This window comes from Rousettus aegyptiacus, unplaced genomic scaffold, assembly GCF_014176215.1.
Source record: "Rousettus aegyptiacus isolate mRouAeg1 unplaced genomic scaffold, mRouAeg1.p scaffold_m13_p_10, whole genome shotgun sequence".
In the NCBI taxonomy this organism is placed as follows: Eukaryota; Metazoa; Chordata; class Mammalia; order Chiroptera; family Pteropodidae; genus Rousettus; species Rousettus aegyptiacus.
Genome location: NW_023416285.1, coordinates 91,095,625 through 91,116,198, shown reverse-complemented (window position 1 = coordinate 91,116,198; position 20,574 = coordinate 91,095,625). Strand labels below are relative to the sequence as shown.

Sequence of the window (20,574 nt, the reverse complement as noted above, 5' to 3'; positions counted from 1 at the left end):
TCGGGTGTTTTGTATGCACAGTTTGAAAAGTTTGTGTAGCTCTGACTTAGAGTAAATGCCCGCTGAAAAACCAGGCTAATATCATGGATCTGAATGGCCTGCTGGGCAGTGTTCTTATTACCTAAATCTATACCCTGAAAAAAAATGACACTGAGAAATACGCCCCGATTTTGAGCTCAGACAACAAACGTACTAGTCTCAAATGACGACTTTCTCAGTAGGGTCAAAATGCACAAAAGAAAAATAAATATAAGTTTATAAAAAGTAAAAAACCTAAATTTGGCCATTTTAAAGATATCATTCATAATAAAGTAGGGTGCTTTACACATAATGATCAAGCTGACAGTCCAAAACGATAACCTTTTCAGCCATGTATTACACCAAAGCTTTCTTATTCTCGTTTTTAAGTTACTAACCACGAATCAATTCTCTGACAAGTTTGGATATATCCCAACTGTCCAACTAAAAAATGTGTTTACCGATGCAGCATTTAAAACTGAAAATTATACTTTCGGTCTGGAAAATTTCTCCTCCACTCCCCAAAAGGACTCCCAATGCAATTCTTTAAATGAAGATGTTTTGAATCAACTAATTTTAGTTAATTTTCAAATATTTTTTCTACGGTAGTACTTTGATTTGCATACAATAAAATGCCCAGGTCCCTCGTACTGCTGGGTGAGTCCGACAATCCTATTCCCGCGTGTAGCCACCACGTAGGCGTCAGACCTTCCGTCGCCCCGGAAGCGCCCGCGCGCTGTTCTGCAGCCCTTCCCCACTTCCGCCCGCACACAGGGGCGGCCGCTGCCTCAGTGGGATCTTGTTCGTATGCAGCCAGGAAATGGAGCCACAGATGATTTTACACTCTAAAGCTGATAACGTAGCGCTAAGAACCATAAGACTCCATGTTGCCTGCAGGTGTCCTTAATAGGGCTAACCCTCTATCCAAAGCTCGTCCAGTGTGTGACAAGAAGCCATGCAAAAGCCCATGGGCGTGGGCCACTTCACTGTGCAGGGTCAGCGCAGTTTGCTGAAACGCTGGCTGCACTTGCATGGACTCTTGATCTACTTTCTTTAAGTAGGTTTAATAGGTTTTAAATAGATTTTCTTCTTATGGAAACACTAATTTTAAGTAGTACTTCCTGCCCTCCCATTTCGGATACCCAAGAGAGCTAGAAAGTAGAGTGATTTGCAGTTGAAAATATGGGGTTTACTTTTTAAAAAACTTTTCATTACGTCAGGTTGTTATTTTGAGTTGAAGCTGGGAGTTACATAAGCTAAACATTGTTCCTTTTGTCCTAATCCGACATATTTAATTAAATATTCGTGCACACAGAGGGTCTTTTGAGCACCCTCTTCCTTCTCAGAATCAATTTAATCCAATTTTTCAGGAGTTCACTCTCCCCAATTCTAGGAGGTAGCCTCAATGTATTAATTTACATAATCCTTATGTGAAAATTATGAGAAAGGCACTTTTAGGTTTTGGCGCACTCAACTGTAAGCTACTACTAACACGATCGGTTTTGCTTATAAATCCAAGCCACCAGTTCCGAGGGGTAACATCAAAACAAAAAGTTTGCAGTGCAATTCCCGGTTCCTCCTCACTGACGTGCTGGTATCCCAGAGAGTCACGTTGTCTCTAATCTCAGCCCACATGCCCGGCGTCTGGGGGTCAGAGTTCTGTTCTGGGGTGTGTCGCTGCGTACTTGGGCGCCAGTTCTTTGATCAAATTCACGAGGTCGGCTTTCTCTGCACAGGCCCTGCATTCTTCTCCCCAGACGTCCAGGATCTGTTTCAACTCCACCACCTTCATCTTCCACAGGTCCACGGATGCCAAGTCCAGTTTCCTTTCTAAAAGAAAAAAGGGAAGAGCACAATTTTTTTTAAAAAAAAAACACAACTCTGAAACATTTAGAAAGGCAAGTGGTGTTCCTTATCTTGGCGTCAACTACCCTATGGTCCAAAGTGGAGCATACTTCTGATTTCCATGGAAACCTAAGCTATTGGGAGAAGTCGTGTTCTATCAGACGTCCTCTCTGTGGAATTATATTTGCTTCAGAATAGGGGCCTCTGTGGCTTTGTGGTATTTGCTACCACTCCATGGCTTCTCAAGGTCATCAGTACTAAAATGAACAGCACCACATCCTGATTGCAGTCCCTTAGGTGTGAAGTAGGGAATCAATAATAGGCAATGCATTGGGATGGCCTTGTGAGTGGCCGACTGAGAGCTGTAATTAACTCGAAAATTATGGTTCGTCTTTTATATAAAGATATAGCTACAGTAAAACAGATGAGCGTTCATATTCAAAGCACCACTGAGTTTTTAAATAGAAACATAAAGAAACCCAAACACATGAGTAATGTTAGGAGCATCCTCATTGATCCTTATTTGTTTTGGACCTCTGCTTAAACTCACCTAGCCCCCCTCCCCACCACCCTCACTGGGATTGGTACATTATCACCGCATGTACTTACAGTCCTTTGGGATATACTTACTTCTCTAATGTTAGTGCTTTAGTGCCACCCAATCTGGCTCCTAACCTTCCCAGTAATACTTGTCACCAACATCAAACTCCTATAGAAAGACTGTTGTTTCCCTGTGTACAGATTATCTGCTGAGAATGTCAAGAACTCAGCTTCTTCTCTATTGTCAAGCCCAAAAACAGGGGGAGAAAATTGAAGCTCATCCCTGTCAGAGAGGGCAATTTTCTTCTTTCCAAGGAAAGTCTTCTTCCACATCCCCCATGACCAGGAGTGTGCTTGAACGTGAATCCAAAATTTCAGTTGACTTATTAAATGATGGGTGGCAGCCCAGGACTTTTTCGGCTTGACTTCTCTTGAAGAGCCCTTTCCTTTTCTCCCCTGCATAATGGAATGCAGCATTTAAAACCCTCTTAACAACCTGTGATTGATGACCTGTCAAGTGATTTATCAAAGATTTCAGTAAGTGTTCTCTGATTTAAAAATTGTGTTTTAAGCACAGAGAATGCAGTTGACATTAATGTAACAGCCAGGTGGAAAGCCAGAAGAGAGGAAGAGCGATTAGGCAGACTGTTTTATAAGCTATGTAAATGTCTAACCAAGGTACTGTATACTTGAAACTAATAATAAAGTAAAAAAATTTTTTTAAAGTGTTTTATACTTAGGAGTAAATTTAACCAAGGAGGTAAAAGATCTGTACACCGAAAACTACAAAACTTTAATGAAAGATTGAAGAAGACAAAAACGGAAAGATGTCCTGTGTTCATGGATTGGAAGAATTAAAATTGTTAATGTGTCTGTAATACCCCAAGCCATCTGTAGATTCAAGGTAATTCATTATCAAAATTTCAATGGCATTTTTCACAAAAATAGGAAAAACAATTCCAATTTGCGTGGAAACACAGAGGACCCCAAGTAGCCAAAGCAATCCTGAGAAAGAACAAAGCTGGAAGCCTCACACTTCTTGCTTTCCAACTACACTACAAAGCTAAAGTGATGAAAACAGTGTGCGTAAAAGCAGATGCATAGGCCAATGGAACAGAAACGAGAGCCCAGAAACAAACCCTCTCGTATACTGTCAACTAATATTTGACAAAGGAGCTAAGAATACTCAACGGGGAAAGAATAGTCTCAGCAATAAATGGTGTTCAGAAAACTGGATGACCCCATGCGGAAGAATGGACCCCTGTCTTCTACCGCTCACAGAAATTAACTTGAAGCGTATTAAAGAGTTAAACATAATATCCTGAACCATAAAAATGCTAGAAGAAAACATAAGGAAAAGCTCTTTGACATTGGTCTTGGCGATGATTTTTTTCGGATATGACACGAAAAGCACAAGCAACAAAAGCAAAAATTACTAAGTGGGGCTACATCAAACCAAAAAGGTTCTGCACAGCAGTCGAAGCCAAACACAATGAAGGGCAGCTTATGGAATGGGAGACAACAGTTCCAAATCGTATATCTAATAAGGAGTTAACATCCAAAAAATATAAAGAACTCATACAAATTGATAGCAAAAAAAAAAAAGAAAAAGAAAAAACAAGTAATCTGATTTAAAAGTGGGCAGAGGATCTGAATAGACATTTTTCCAAAGAAAACATGTAATTGGCCAACAGGTACTTGAAAAAGTGCTCAACATCACAAATCATCAGGAAAAAGCAAATCAAAACTACCATGAGACACTACCTCAGACCTTTTAGAGTGGCTGTCATGAAAAACACAAGAAATGAGATTTGGAGATGATGTGAAGAAAAGGGAACCCTTGTGCACTTTTGGTGGGAATGTAAATTGGTGCAGCCACTATGGAAAATAATATGGAGGTTCCTTAAAAATTAAAAATAGAAATACCATATGATCCAGCAATCCTACTTCTGAGTATGTATCCACAGGAAATGGAAATGAGACATCAAAGAGATGTTCATTGCAGCATTATTCACAACAGCCAAGATATGGAAACAACCTAAGTGTCCATCAACAGACGAATGGATAAAGAAGATATGGTGTACACATATACACAATGAAATATTATTCAGCCACAAGAAAGAAGGAAATATTGCCATTTACAACAGCATGGATGGACCTCGAGGGCATTATGCAAAGCGAAATAAGCCAAGAAAGACTGCATGATGTCGCTTATGTGTGCAATTTGAAAAAGCCGAACTCATAGAAACAGCAGAATGGTGGTTCCCTGGGTTTGGGGGTTTGCAAAACAGGAGATGCTGGTGAAAGGGTACAAACTTTTTTATCAGAAGAACAAATTCTGGGGATCTAATATACAGCATGATGACTATGGTTAATTATATTACATTATATACTTGAAAGATGCTAAAAGAGTAGATCCGAAATGCCCTCACAAAAAGGAAACGCCGATTATGTGACATGATGGAGATGTTATCTAACATTACCGTGGTATTCATTTCGCAGTGCAGAAGGGTATCAAGTCAACATGTTGTACACCTTAAATTTACACAACATTTTATGTCAATTATATCTCAGTAAATCTGGGGAAAAAAAATAAAGGTTGGATTTTAAAGCCTTTTGTTTTTATTTGGAGGGTCAGCTACATTCCATTCTCCAGAGAACCCTTAAAATTTTTATAGTGATCTTCATCCTTTTAAAATACAGAGCAAGAAAATATTCTTTCAGGTCAAAAACCGAATGACGCCTTCCTAATTGAAACCATAATCTAACTCCACACTTACTTTGTTTGTTAATTTCATGGCAGACTTGACAGAAGACCTTTAAAAGTAGAAGTTTCTGAAGCCCAAATCATTAATAACTCACAGCTCAAAGGCCCCTGTTCAGTCACAGTTTTCCTGCCAACAATAAACTGGGGAGAAGAAATTAGGACTACTGGTCTAGTCAAGGTAACTGGTTGGATGGGAAAAATACTTTCTTGCACGTGTCCGTAGTTTCTGTGAGTTGTTCTAGAGAAATTGGCCTCTGGCATTAATTTTAAAAGGGGGGGAACCTCTGTGACATCCTAAAACTACAAGGAAAACATCGATACCAAAATTGAAGCTAGTTCGTGGCTCCCCAGGGGCCTCTAGTGGCCGTCGTTGCCAAATCATTAGTAACTATTCATTTCTTCTCCACAATATCTGATTTATTTTTCTCTTATTCAAGGAACACTGTAAGAGCTCTTGCACATAGTGACAGGTATTCAAAATAAATCTGTTGGATAAGAGAATCAGCACCGGTTTTTCCCTTTTGAGAATGTTGTTTATATTCCTACCTATACTTTACTACTTGGAAGCCTATAAAAAGTGATGCCCGCCCCATAATCACACCCTGGAAGTTAGGGCCCGCCTTCGGCAAATTGAGAAACAGCTTGCCTTTGGTATCATCCGGCCTTAAACCTCTTCTAAAGCCAGCTAAGTAGCTATGGTGCATAGCCATATTCTACAGCTGTGATTGAAAACACAGCTAAGATAATTCAGAGCTGCGTTCTAATTAAGTAGTTTCAATACCATACTGGGTATGTAACATAAAACGATGATTTAACAAAAGAAATGGGCCTCTGCTGGTGGGATTTCAGGTGCTCAGGCTAAGGGAGGAATCCCCCAGCCATTTATCACACCGATTCAATATACCCAAAAGGCTGGCCCAGATAGAAATCCTTGGTATAAGAATAGATTTACATTGTGAACTGTATAAGGCTGAGGATAATGCTTTAAATAGGACATCTTCCTTTCCTTGCTCTCTATTTTAGGCACCAGAAATAAGGCTATTTCATTAGGCAAAACCTGATTTGATGTGAATAACCTAAAATTTAAAGTTGGCGGAATGACAGACAAATCTAAGAATAAAGATAGTCACATTTAAAACTTCCAAGTCCTTACATCACCTTTAAATAGATGCTACCTTTGTCTTAGTAGGCTACCAAGAGCTAAATTGTTCCCTTGATATTGGGGGTTTTTTTCTTAACAAACATTGTTGACATTGCCTTGGGGGATTTAAGAGTTTAACTTTGCTATTTGGGTTGACAGTTTCACCTAAAGTTGATTGTAACAGTATTCATTTCTCTTCTCCCAAGGAAGCTCAAGTGTCACTAGGCACCATCCAGCAGCCCAGGAACCTATGGTGAGTGAAGAATTTCTTTCCTTCTAACTGACTTTTTAGAAACATAGTCTCTTTCGAGAATTGGCAATGCTTTGGACATTTTGGGGAAAAGAGATTTGACTCCATTATACCGTATTTCAGTTCACAGATTTGGCTGTCCATCTTCTTGAGCTTCTCGCAAATCTTCACCGCAGGCATGTGCGCACTCATCGGGCGAGTGACCTCACTTAGGATTTTCGTGGCTGCGTCTTTTGTTGCTCCTAAATAATAGCACTGAAGGAGAATGAAGGGAATTTAGTGGCCCAGAAACTAAAAAAAAAAAAAAAGCAAGAAATATGGCTTTGAGTAGTGAGAAAGAGGTTAACCTAGTTTTCATGGCCCAGCTATTAAATTTTAACCCGTGTTGACTAAGACACCAGAAAACAAATGACCCCATTCTCGTGATCACCCTAATTAGAAGTGCCCTACAATTCACATGATGCTCCAAGACTTGCCAAGAGCTGCTCTCAGGGCTTTATAGGTATCGATTTATTTCCCACAACAATCTGCTGCAATAAGTGCTATTATTTTCCCCATTTTACACCTAAGCCAACCAAAGTTCACTCACTCAGCAAGTAGAAGAGACCGAATTCAAAAATTTAGCATTTCAGCTCTAGAGTCCATGCCCTTATTCATCATGCTTAATGCCTTTGACTTAAGCATTTTATATTTTAAAATATAACATGTAATGGCACAAACAAATGCTGAGAGTTTTACAGTGTATCAGTGGTGAGCTGTCAACAATGCAGATTTAACTGACAAGTGAAACATAACAATTTTAGGCAAAATGAATTAGCCTAAGATTGTCTTTAGTGATGTAAAACAGTATATTGAAAGAAAAAAAAGTCATCTGTGCATACCCAGGAAAAATGTGTAAACACCATTGCAAGAAAATATAAAGACTTCATTGTTTATATGTAAATAATGATATAAAATATTTTGATAGGTTTAATTAACTGTCTTGTTAAGAAACAGAAAGTCTACCCTCTTAATTCAGGATAGTAAATTCTCATTAGGAATTCGATTGTATAACTTCATTTAGAAAGATGTGGAATTGGTTGTGATTCATTCAGAAAGCAAAATGAAACATCTATTCAAGATGAAAATTCATATGACTGCAATTCACTGAATGATCAATCTCTGCTTGCTTCCTATAGTGATCATGCTTGAGGCAGGCATCTACGCAGGAGAACATTCAGTCCAAGACGAGAGAGGAAAGTATGAGCAGTTTCCTTCAAGCACGAGGGAGAATGAAAGGTGAAAATTTACTGTACCAGGCGGTTTTCTTTTCCTTTGACACCCAAGCAAAAGCTGATCAATTCTTTTTCTATGGTGTCCGGAGAAAAGTCAACCCCTCTGGCTCTCAAGGAGTTGTAGAATCTGTTCAAGAATTCTTCACATACTAGAAGGAACAAAAAAATTAGATATTTATGTACAAGATAACCACTACCACACCTAAGTATATGTCCCAGTCACCAAATAAAAAGTAAGTAGGATTCAGTGCGTCGTGACAATGGATTAAAATTATTAGTAAGAATAGTTTGGGATCTGTAGCTATTAGCTTACTATTGGACATTCACTAATATGAGTTTATTGAATCAATCTTCGGAACCAAGTCCCACCTGAAATGAGAACATTCCCACAAATTTTGGCTAAGAAAATTTGAAGAAAACACAGCTTTCTATAGGAGATAATGCTTGAGACATCTTATTTTAAAGCACAGAGAAAAACCCTGAATGTGTGTTCTGAATGAAGCCCCTTGGTAATCCGCATGTGTCTGTGTACCATCATCAGGGGCCTGAAGTGAAACCCCAATTTGAACGGTCATCTTTGATCCCAGTGTCCAGAGCCGGTGTAGAGGCAGAGCTCAGAAGAGGCATGCGCAGCAACAACCCCGGAGCCGGAGCTGGCATGCATTGGGTACGTACAGGTGCTGGCGCTGTTCAAAGCTCCTTCCGTGCATTAACTCATTCAAGGCGCAGAACAAATCATATATCCATGATGTAGATACATTACTATCCTCATTTTACGGATGAAGAAACTGAGTCAAAGAGAGGCCAATTAACTTGCCCAACAAGTGGTAGAGAGGGAATTAGATCCCAGGGGGTCTGACTCTGGGCCCACACTCCTCTGTTTGGTTACTCTGTAGTAGGAGGAGGATGCCGATTTCCCAAGCTGCTTTCTGAAATGAGGCAAATGTCTGCCCCAAGCAAGCCAAGAAGGAAACAGAGGCCGAAGCTTATGCTGAAAAACGATAGCTCTGATGTTAGACAGAGACTTCTGGGGAAGCGTAGTAAGGAAAATTGGAGAGGTCTCAGGCCCTCGGTTCTCACTATCCTTCAAAATGTGTCCACAATCCAACATGGTATTAACCAAAATGAGGTAATGAGCTCTGTCCTCCAGGCCCCAGTAGTCAGGTGTCTTATCTACCTGTCTGGCAAATGAGGCAAGAGCTGTAAGTGCACAAACTGGACTCCTAAAGTAGTTTGAGTAATTTATGCAATGAATAAACATTTATTGAGCACTTTCTATGTATGAAGCACTATAGGAGAACTACTAAAGGATGTACTTCAGGAAAAAGGAGCCAAAATCTAGAAAGAAGGATCAAGTTGTAAGAATTAATGATAAGAAAAGAAAATGGCAAGTGGAAGAAAAACAGAAATAATGATTTAACTATATAAACAATAATAATGAATATGTAGGGATATAAACATAGGTAAAACCTAATTACAGTAAAACCTAATAACACTTAGGATGAGGAATAAAGGAGAATTCAAGTTAAACTTCTCAGGATCCTTTATCATCCTGGAGGAGGATAGTAAAACATTATTGTTAAGTCATATTAATTTTTATCCAATTAAGCATATTAAAAATGTAAGAGTAATAACTAAAAAATATAAATAGATGACTTCTAAATCAGAGGGGAGGAACTTTTAGAACATTATCAGTCCACAAGAAGTCAGGAAAGAAAAAAAAAAAAAACAAAGGAAAAGCACAATAAATTTTTTTTAAAAAACTCACAAAATTAACTGGGAGAAATAGAATCCAAACATACCATTAATTACAATGTGCATATGTATTAAACTTGTAATTATACAAAGGATTTTTCAGATTGGAACTATTAAAAATCCAACAGTGTGCTGCTTATGAGTCACATAAAAAGTATGAGGCTATGGAAGAGGGGAAAAAAATGAAGAGACTTAAAAATAAAAAGATATGCCAGGAAAATGCGATCTAAAATCTGGTTTATATCTAAAGCTTTAATAGGAATAACAAAAACCACTACTAATTATAAAATGGACCATTTACCAGAAATATGAAATGATTTTAAACTAGTATACTCAACATAGCCTGATAATATAGAAAATACTGACAGATTTATAATAAGAAATTGACAAATTTATAATCCTAATAGATGGTGTAATACTCCCTCAGCAATTATTTGCTCAAACTGACCTAAAGCTAATATGGGCATTAAACATTTGAACACCACCATTCACAAAGTTTACCTAATAACATATATGGAACCCTTTTCCTCCAAATTAGAGAATTCATAATGTTTTCAAGAAAATATGGAATATTTACATAAATCTGCCATGTATTAAGCCAAAAAGTAAGTAAAAAAGTACCCAAAAACCTGTATCAAACAGACCACATTCCATAAATGCAATTAGAAACTGATAACAAAAAATAACATGATTAATCCAGTATCTGCCCTCAATATGCACAGAAATTTTCAAATACACACTTCTAAGTCATACATGGTTCAAGGAAGTAGTAATGGAAATGTGCAATTTTTAGTACTTAATTCCTATAAAAATACTATATAGAAAACCTAAGGAATGCATTTAAGGCAGTACTTAGAAGGAAATTCATAACATTAAATGTGTACCTTTCAAAAGAAAATAAATGAAAAATTAATGAGTAAGCATTCAACTCAAGAAGTTTTAAAAAGTATAACTATTTAGTAAACCAAAAGACTATAGAATATATTAAATAATAAAAGAAAGAGTTGATTAAGTAGAAAAAATAAAGATCAATAAAACCAATATCTGGTAAAAATAGACAAGTTTCTAGCAAGGAAAAAATTGATAAATCAAATATAAACACTATTCAAACAACCAAAAGACAAAAATTCTCAATAATTGAAAATATAATAGCTAAAATTAAAGAAAAAATCTTATACAAAATTTATTTAGGAGATAAGATTGAAAAAATCCCCAGAAAATAAACCAAAAAGCAAAATGAGTAATAACACTTCAGAAATTCAGGAAGCCAAATACCTAAATATGAGTTCCAGAAAGATATAACAGAAGAGGAAATTGTCAAAGGAACGTTTTTGTTTTTTTCATCCTTTTTTTTGTTTGAAAATATTTTTTTTTATTCTTTACTGGCAGTTGTTTTCTTTGATCATATTAAAGATTCCATTTCATCTGCTTCAGTCTTCCATTGTCATTGAGAAGTCAGTTATTAATCTGTCATGGATTTTTTTTTTCCTCTAGCGTATTTAACTTTTTTCTTCAGTGTTCTGTTGTTCCACCATGATACCAAGGAGTTGGGGGGTTTTGTCTATCACTGGACCTCCTGAATTTGTGGGTTGGTGTCTTTCTTCAGTTTTGACGAATTCTCAACTAGCATCTCTTCAAACGTTACTTCTGCAACATTGTCTGTCTTCCCTTTTTCCAGAACTCCAATTAAACATGTTCTGGATTTTCTCATTCTGTTCTCATGTCCCTTAATCTCTCTTCCTTATTTTCCATTCTTTTGTTAGTCTGTGCTGCATCATAGATCATTCTTCTGACCTACCTTCTAGTTCCTTGGTATTCAGTTTGCCGTTCTTGGTCCAACACCACCTGGGAGTTTGTCAGAAATGAAGAATCTCTAGCCCCATCCTGATCAACTTTAATATGCATGTTGATTATCTAGAGATGTGCTAATGTTCAGATTTTAATTTGTAGGTCTGGAGTGGGACTTGAGATTCTGTATTTCCAACAAGCTACTGAGAGTTACCAATTCTGTGGGCATGAAGACCACACTTTGAGAAGTAAAGTCCTAGTTCACCCACCCCATTGTCAGCTCTCTATATCTACAATTAAATCCATTTGTTGGATTTTAAATTTTGATTATTTTTTATTTATAGAAGTTCTCTTTAGTTATTTTTCAAATATGCTAGATCAATTTTTACAGTTTCCTATATACTGCAGATATTTTCAAGTTGTCTTTCATATACATAGACATAATTTACACACACACACACATATATATATAATATAAACACACCGAACATAACTGTTTTATCATCTGTGTTTTATTATCTGTGATAATTCCAATATCTAAAATCATCATGTTTCTATTTTTTTGTTCTTTCTATTGATGCTTGCTCATGGGCCTTGTTTCTTTGGTGCTTGGTTATTTTGTATTGCATGATGCTCATAATCCTTGAAAGATATTTGTGGAGGTTATTCAAGACCTAAGATGAAGATGCCTTATTTCCATAAAGGATTTGTGTTTGTATTTATCAGGTCTAGGGGCTAGTATCCCCAGACTGCTTTAAATTAAATTGATACTATGAAGTTTGATGTGATTTTTGGCTGCAAATCCAAATGAGGAAAAATCCAAAGTTGTAATTATAATCTCTCAGAGACGTTTTGTTGTTGTTGATGATGATGATTGTTTATTTTTTGTTTTTTTCTTTCATCTACCTTGGTCAGTGTCAAGGAAAATTTCATTATAATCCTGTATGGGTAAAGATATTTAGACTTACTGCTTGTGCAGCCTTGCTCTGAGGCCCTTTGGGAATCTCAGATTAACAGAGAAGGGTCTTCTAATAGACAGACTCACTACATAAAACAAGTGTCGCCCCTGGACTTCTGTACCCCTCACACCAAAGTTTACCTTCACGCTTACCGGCTGATGTCCTCAGGGCAAAATGACTGTAATCTCAGTTTATCTCGCAGAATTGCTGCTTCTCCTTCCATTTCGTCCTAGTCAATCTTTCCGTCTTGTCAGCTCTTTGATTCTTTTATGATATTTTTATATTTTTACCTGTATTTATAGTACTGCTTGGCAAGAGAATTGCTATAATCTGACCCACTAGATTTCTAAAATTCTGACCAGCATGATTCTTTTAACATGAAAGTCAGGTCATGCTACTTCATCTGCTCAAAGCCTTCAGAGTATAGTCCAAAGTGTTTACAATGTCCTGCAAGTCCCCGGGTGGCCTGGCTCTGCACTGCCTCAAGACCTCAGCTTCTGTCACCTCTCCCACTTTAGTCACACTGCTCTGTCCCCAGCTGAGCACCAAGGTTACATGTTAAATATGTTTTTTTTTAGCTGAATAAGTGAACTCTTGCATATTCATAAGAAAAATACGGTCCGGTAGAAAAAGTAAAATTGAAAACGCACACACTCCGTGACCCAATGATTCTCATTCTGTGACCTGAAGAAATCATCACGTATGTGCTCGAAGACACGTGTATAAAATATTCAGAGCAGCATGGTTTAAACGGATATAAAAGTGGTAAAAACCTAACTGTCCCGGAAAGGGAGAATAGACACATAAACTGTATTCATCTATATGCTGGAATTCTAGAGGAGAATTAAAAACGGTGAACTATGTTTATAGTCATCAGTGTGCATAAGTGCCCAAATAACACTGAGTGAAAAAAGCTGCAAAATAAATATGTTCAGTGTACAATTTATATACATCTAAGATCAGAAAAAATATAGATTATTTGTGGATATATGCATTTATAGTAAAAGTTCTTTAAAAATGCATGAGAAGCACCCATTACCTTCAGAAATTTCCCCTGAAAAGGGTGGGAAAGATAAGAAAAAAAGAGCAAGACTTAGCTGCAGCTAATTTTTTTGGGGGGGAGGGGATAGAATGGTAGCAAATACAGCAAAACATTAAGATTTAATATAGATACTATGTATATAGATTATATAAATATTTTTCTATATGTTTGAAATATTTTCCAATTTATTTCAAAAACTCATTTCTTTGCCCATCACAAAAATCCCCAACATGCTCAATAAAGTAGTTGACAATGTTAATAAAATCGAATTAAAAATTTTAAGTAAAATCACGCTTCAATTAAGCAGTGATTAGCCAGAACCCAAAAGCAGAAAGCAATATTTGAAAACTATAACAATGCCACCTGCAGGAAAAGCGCTACAACTTTTCTGAAATGATAATAAAATGTTGAAAATCGGGTTTGTGCAATTATTAAACTATCGGTTAGGCTGGAAACGTTGTTTTCAACAGTTCCACTCATACCTTCTCGAATTAAAGTCAGTCCCCTATTATCTGTTCCATCTTGATTTTAGAGAAGAAAAGAGAAAGGACAGATTAGCGGCTGGCACTAGGAGTAGGGAGAACTGTTGTGTAAGTGCCTAGTCTACGTTACAATGAATTAAGACTTTAAGAATCGCCAGAACTTACTGAATAATTTATATGCCACCTCGTTGTTTCAGTTTTATTTTTCCTGGTGCCCTAAATAAATCAGTTCCCAGCACCACCCTCAGAAGGCAGAGCCTGGGCTCTGATGTCAACCTCCCTGGTTCTAAATCCTGGCCTCGTGTGACCTTGGGCTTTTCATTGTTAATCATCTGTCAGTCTAATTGCCATTCCTTCGAAGGTCACCAGTCCTTTTTCCTCTGGCTGCGTTTCAGATTAATTTCTTCCTTTGTGTTCTCTAGTTCCCTTTCGATGTGATTGGATATTAATCAGACATTTTTATTTAGACTGTTTGGAGCATATCTGTCTTCCCAGTCTGTGGATTGGTGATTTTCATCAGTTTAGAAAAGTGAGCCATCATCTCCTGTGCTCTATGCTCCTCCCCTTCCGGAAGCCAGTTCACCTTTGTTGGAATTTCTTTCTTTATCCTCATCGTACCTTTTATCTTTCTTTCCCATTTTTTCTCTCTTAATCTCTCAGCGATTCCTTCTTGATAATTCCTTTAGTCTTCTACCTCACTAATTCTTTTCTCAGTTTTTTAATCTATTATTAATCCCAGTAATTTCTACTCGTAGTTTATTTGGTTCTTTTCCAAATACGGTTGGACTTTTATTAATCGCCTCCTGCCCTTTATTCATATCTTCAATCTCTTCCTTTATTTCTTTAATCCTGATAAACATTTTATATTCTGTGCCTGATAATTCCCATACCTGAAGCCTTTTCAGGTGCGCTGCTTCTGTCCCTCGCCTCAGCTGGCCGTCACTTACAGTGCCCCTCTTCCCCAGGAGTCTGTCACTTTTTGAATGTGAGCTTTATTTCTTAGAACTTCAGCTGTGGGAATACTTCAGCTGTGGTGGAAGGTGGATTGCTGTAGGTAAGGCTGGCATTTGCCGCTGCCCACTTAAAATCCCTTTAAACTAAATTCTCAGTTTGAGATGCTTTGAACCATCCACGTAATGTGAATCTGGGCTTCCGCCCATATGTGAGTTAGCTCGTGATTATGAATTATCTGGAGACATTTTTGTTTTCCCTTTTAGTTAGTAAAAAAGTTCAACTAATATAATTCCTTTTGGTCTATAAAGATGGTGGTAGAGTGGTGCCTATTTCCAGTTCACCTTTTATAATAAAGGTCCAGCTCTTTGAGGTTCAGAATTAATCAAGGGGGGCAGGGTTTAGCATTACACTCCTAACTCGGGAGAGACCTGGGCTTTGTCTGTATTCTCTTCCTTTTACCAAAGCCACGCAGATCCCTAGGTAGCAAATGTCCCCAAGCAAAAGTCAGCCTCTGGGCTTCTTTAACCCTTTTTGATTCCCACTTTCATTCTGTTTTTGCCCTCTGGGTATGCTTGACTGACTTACACTTTTGATAATTTTTACATTTTATTGCATCCATTATTTTTAATGCTTTCAGCTGGAGGGCCAGCCATGTTTCTTTCAGAGTTTGAAGTCATATTTAATGCTATTTAATAGAAACACAATGCTAAATATGTTTTTTGAGCAATCAGGAAGTGCCAGACAGTACTCTAGGTTCCTGAGATTCAGCAATGAAGAAAACGAAGTCCTTACCTCAAGGATTATATTCTAGTGATCAAATAAAAGCACTTTGTGGCAATGAAGAAAAATTGACATGGTAAGGGGGATAGAGGGTGACAAGGTGACCATAGTATTCCCCATGGGGGTTCAGGGAAGACCTCTTGGATGAATAAAGTAACATTTGAGCAGAAACCTTAAGGAAGTGAGAGGACAATGTAGGTGGACCGTTTGGGGAAAGCTCTCCAGGCAAAGGGAAGAACAAGTGCAGACTCTAATGTAGACATGTCCTTGGTGGGTCCAAGAACAGGAAGAGGGCCCGTGTGATGGAAGCAGAGTGAGCAAGAGGGAGGACCGGAGAAAATGGGGCCCAACAGGCAGCGGCATGCCAGGTCAGCCAGGGCCTTGAGGCCGTGCTAAGGACTTTGGGGCTTACTCTGAGAAGGGGCGCCATTACAGGGTTGAGTAAAGAAGAGCAGGCATCTGACATTATTTTTAAAGGTTACCCTGGGAGGCTCTCTGGAGAAAAGATGGCAGAGGAGCAAGAATGGATGCAGGAAACTGGTTTGGTGGTTCTGAGAATAGCTGTGTGTCTTGGACCAAAATAGTAGCATTGGAGGCAATCAGAAGTGTTGGATAGTGGACACATTTTGATGGAAGGATCAAAAGGATTTGCTCCATGGATTGGATGTTGCACGTTGGAGAGAGAGGAAGATAGAGATAGAGCTAGAGAGATAGATGAGAAAGAGAGGGGAAGGAGGGGGAAGAGAGAGAGAGAGATTGAGAGAGAGCTTGTCTCAAGGAAGACTCCAAGGATCGTGACCTAAGTAAGAAACTGGAAGAGTGGAGTCACCATTTGCTAAACTGGGAAGACTACAGGAGGAGTGAGTTTGTGGAGATAAGCAGGAATTCAGTCTAGACATGTGACATTTGAGATACCTCTAAATATCTGTGATGATTAATTTTATGTGTCCACTTGGAGGGGGTTTTTGAATAAGATTAACATTTAGTGAACTTCGAATAAAGCAAATTGCCCTCCATAATGGGGATAAGCCTCATTCCATCGATTGAAGTCTCAAATAGAACAACAACTGGCCTCCCCAAGTGCTAGGGGACTCTCCAGGAGACTACCTGCAGACCTCACCAGCACCGTCCGCTCTCCTGGAGTCTCCAACCTGGAGCCCCCACTGCAATTTTTGGACTTTTCAGCCTCTATAAAGGTGAGCTGATTCCTATGTATCTATCTATCTTCTTCTTCTTTTTTTTTTTTTTTTTTTTTTTTTGAGTTTCTCTCTCCTATTGGTTCTCTTTTCTCTGGAGAACCCTAACACAACAACCAACTGGAAACAGTGAGAAGCAGCTGGACACATAAATCTGGAGTTCAGGGGTGAGGTCTACAGACATAAATATGTAAGTCGTCAATAATCAAATGGTAAGAGATGAGACCAGAGGATAAAGAGAGAGAGAGAAGAGACATACATGGTCCCAGGTCTCACTCTTGTGAAACTCCATTGTTTAGCAATTGGGAATATGAGAAGGAACCAGAAAAAGACTGAAAGGAACAGACAGTGAGGTCGGGTGAGAATGAAGAGTGAGTGTATTCCCAGAAGACAAGTCAAAAGAAAGTGTTAAAAGGAGGGACTAACCGATCAGCTGTTAAATGCTACTGAAAGAATGTGAAAAAGGAGACATTGCCAATATGAGTTTGCTAAGTTTAATTAGCAAATATATTAAGTATACAAAGGAGACACCTGCCATGGTGATCAAGTCTACAAGTCAGCGGAAACTGTCATTAAAGTCTCCCAGTGACTCGAATTCTCATCTTCCTACCTAAGAAACCCAGTGTTCCAATGCCTCTACCGCGTACACTATTCCCACAATGCACTTTCATGATTTCTAGACCTCAACTGTTGCTCTGCCAAATATTACCTGCATGATGAGAGTTGGGAATTCTAACCTAGCCTTTTAAACATACTTTTGACTCATTAATACTTTTGTTGCAACATACATGCATACATTCAACAAAATTTAGTGCCTACCATATGCTTCACACTGTGGTAGCCACTGGAGATATGGTGAGAGAAAGTCTTGACTTCCAAGGAGTACACTCATGGAGGAGACCAAAACAATCACTAAACACTATGAGAACTGCAAGAGATCCTCTGGGAAAACACGGGGTTGGGGGGCACCTACCTGGGAGAAAGTGGGACCCTTGAAAGATATTAACTAAGGGATTTACATGATAACAATGCCAGGGGACCGGAGAGGAGGAAGAAAGGGAGCAGGAAGATGCTGTTGTGGTAAGGACGGTAAAAATGGTGGAGGGTTGCAACAAGGCTGTGGAGCTGGGGAAGGAGAGAGGAGTGGCCCAGAAGTTGGAGTCAACGGGCACAGTGACAGATGGGGACAGGGGATCAGGGAGAAAGAGAAGTCTGGTCTAGTTGACCCGGTAGTCACACCATAAGCATAATAGGTTTGGGGAACCGAGAAGGGAGGAGTTGATGACTTTGGTTTGTGACTCTGCTGAGTTTGAGGTGTAAGTATCTTAGTGAGAATGTTCAATAGTCAATTGGATGCAGGTACGGGACTCTAGAAAGGAGGTAGTTTAGATATAAACGTTTGGAATTCATCAGAGTATAGACAGGTCACTTCTGATTGCACAGGAGTGTGTGTAGACTGAGAAAAGAGGAGGGCAGAGAACCAGAAAGATGTCATGAACAAGTGGGCAAAGACAGGAAGCAAAGGCAAAAAAAAAAAAAAAAAAAAAAAAAGCAGTATCAACACCATTATGAGAAAGAAGTTTCTGAAAGAGAAAGAAGTCAGTGGTTCCCACGCCAACGAGAGGTCAAGATAAGAATGGAAATTTATTCCTACGGTTTACATGAAGAGAATAATCTCACCAAAAATTGCCTAACAAATTAGTAATTTAAGGTTCCTGGCATGTGTTTATTTCTATAACCGGAACACCATACTCCTTTTATTTATGATGTGGCTTTTTTGTTTAAAAATTGTCCCATAAGCAAACCTATAATTATTTCAAAGTAAAAAGTTTTTTAATAATCCTATAATAACAGTCCTTTTAAACCGATCCAGAAATATATATATATATATATTTTTTTTTTTTTTTTTTTCAGTGAACCTCAAATGATCTAGAGCAGGGCTCAGCAACTTAAATATTTGCAGGGGCCAGGCAAGTAAAATGAATGCGTAAAGAAATCCGAGTGCAGGAAAAACAGAAACAAAAACCCAGAGAACATGGGTCCTTTCTAAAAGGAAGCCATAACCAATTCCCACTTCAAAGATATATATGCTAGTCTTGACAGGTGACCTGGTATTTCAAGAAAAGGCAGAGATCTGAATTTTTAAATACTAAGTCTTCCGATTTTAAAAAGTAGCTGATTTATTTAAATGTTTTTCAAAATACTTTGTGAACTTATTATTTCAGTAGGTCTTAGGCGGCTCATGGACTATCAGTTTTTGACCTTTGCCCTAAAGTATGTGTAATATTGCATTTTAATCGTATACCTTGAGGGAAATCGTGACAAATAATAAAGGCTCGTGAGCAGTAATAAAGCCAGATCTAGAGTCTAGTCTTTCCTGTTCTTAAACTAGTATTTTCTTCTCTGTGATTCTACAGCTTTTTATCTAACAAAGGAAATATACACCCAGGTTAGTCGGACATTCAGTTAATAATTACAACATGCTGTAATAAATTCAGGAAAGATGGCATAACTTTAATTAATCCAGATGCTCTGGCTCTTCTGAAGTGTTTTTAGGACATAATTCTAAGTGATCTTTAAACAAAATCATAATTTAGCTAAACAAATATATATGAAGTTTAAAAAAATAACATGTAGATCTTTTTAATTTCTAGAGAAAAGTTAAAATATTCCAAGGCTGGTAGAAAACTGGACTTTGATTCTTAAAACTTTGTTTAGTTATACTACAGACTACACTCATCCATTCATTCAACATATACTATAAACCTAGTTTCCTGTTAAGTAAAGCACAGGAGGTTGGAGCTAGCACAGCTAATCATGTTCTTTGTTGATAACAGCCCTCTGGTGGTGTTATCGGGCTGATTTTGCGAGAACCAGATACGTCAGCCACAGACCCGGAAAGCACGTGTTCTGATTGCAATTCCACCTAAGATTCTGTGAACAGAAAAGGAATCGTTTTCTGTGTTCCTCCTCTAAGGAGTTACTGTACTCCTCCGTAAAGCAACTTTTCCCTGTAAAGTCCTAACACGTTAGTCATGTCCTGTGATCTAAGCCACCTCAACTCAATTACAGGCAACGTGTCATGTTTTATTTTCCTTTTGGGAGTTACAAACGAATTTGAACTTGAAAGACATCTCCTGTGCAAGGAGAGGCAAATCTCGCTGGTTAGGAGCAGCAAAATCAATTTGGCGCCATGCTTTGACATGGCAGTTTAACAATCACAGCAAGACTAGGAAGCGGCCTAAAGGTGTCACCGGGCCCCGCTAAAACTAGGCTCGGGCGAACGAAATCGGACTAGGGACAGGGCCCGCGTCTTCCGAGTGAAATGGTATTTATAGTTAGGGCCGGGAGAAGCCAAAGCCGACAACAGCTGCGCTGCAGCACGGTGCCGCCGCCATGCAAGCAGGTCTCACACCGCTCACCTTCACAGTCCGCCCCCGGCTGCCCCCCGGCCTCCTGGCCCTGCGTCCGCACCGGGTTAAAGACCCAAAGCCCAGCGCAAATGACCACCATAACGGCTGGGCTCGTGCACCACATACTGAGCCAGCAGCACCAAAATCTTCCGCCACCGGCGCCCACCGCCAGCCAAACTGCTATCGCCAGGGGCTGCTACAGGACACAGCACAGCCGAGCGAGCCCGGAGTTGCTAGGGCAAATGACGCGATTCAACCCGAAGTTTCCATTGGCTCTCACGAGACGCGCAAGAACGGGGCGGAGCGAAGGGGCCCTTTCCTTGCCTCCCCTGGCTGGCGCGTGCGCAGTATCGCACACGCGGTGTCGCTC

General features: G+C 38.8%; 1 protein-coding gene across 1 annotated transcript; it reads right to left on the bottom strand.

The window, feature by feature from the left end:
• Positions 1-407: 407 nt before the first annotated feature.
• On the bottom strand, positions 408-20,396 carry CDNF (cerebral dopamine neurotrophic factor). Its single transcript, XM_016134396.2, has 4 exons — positions 20,214-20,396; positions 7,857-7,984; positions 6,675-6,816; positions 408-1,848 (listed from the first exon to the last, which is right to left on the bottom strand). The coding sequence occupies exons 1-4, from the start codon at positions 20,326-20,328 to the stop codon at positions 1,670-1,672; spliced, it is 564 nt and encodes a 187-aa protein (XP_015989882.2). The 5' UTR covers positions 20,329-20,396; the 3' UTR covers positions 408-1,669.
• Between the last annotated feature and the right edge of the window lie 178 nt (positions 20,397-20,574).

Excerpts from the sequence above, each read along its gene's own strand:
- CDNF (XM_016134396.2), bottom strand. The coding sequence starts at position 20,328 with ATGTGGTGCACGAGCCCAGCCGTTATGGTGGTCATTTGCGCTGGGCTT. Across the intron at positions 7,985-20,213 it reads GCCGGGGGCGGACTGTGAAG|TATGTGAAGAATTCTTGAAC; the intron begins GTGAGCGGTGTG and ends TGTTCCTTCTAG. Across the intron at positions 6,817-7,856 it reads AAGGAAAAGAAAACCGCCTG|TGCTATTATTTAGGAGCAAC; the intron begins GTACAGTAAATT and ends ATTCTCCTTCAG.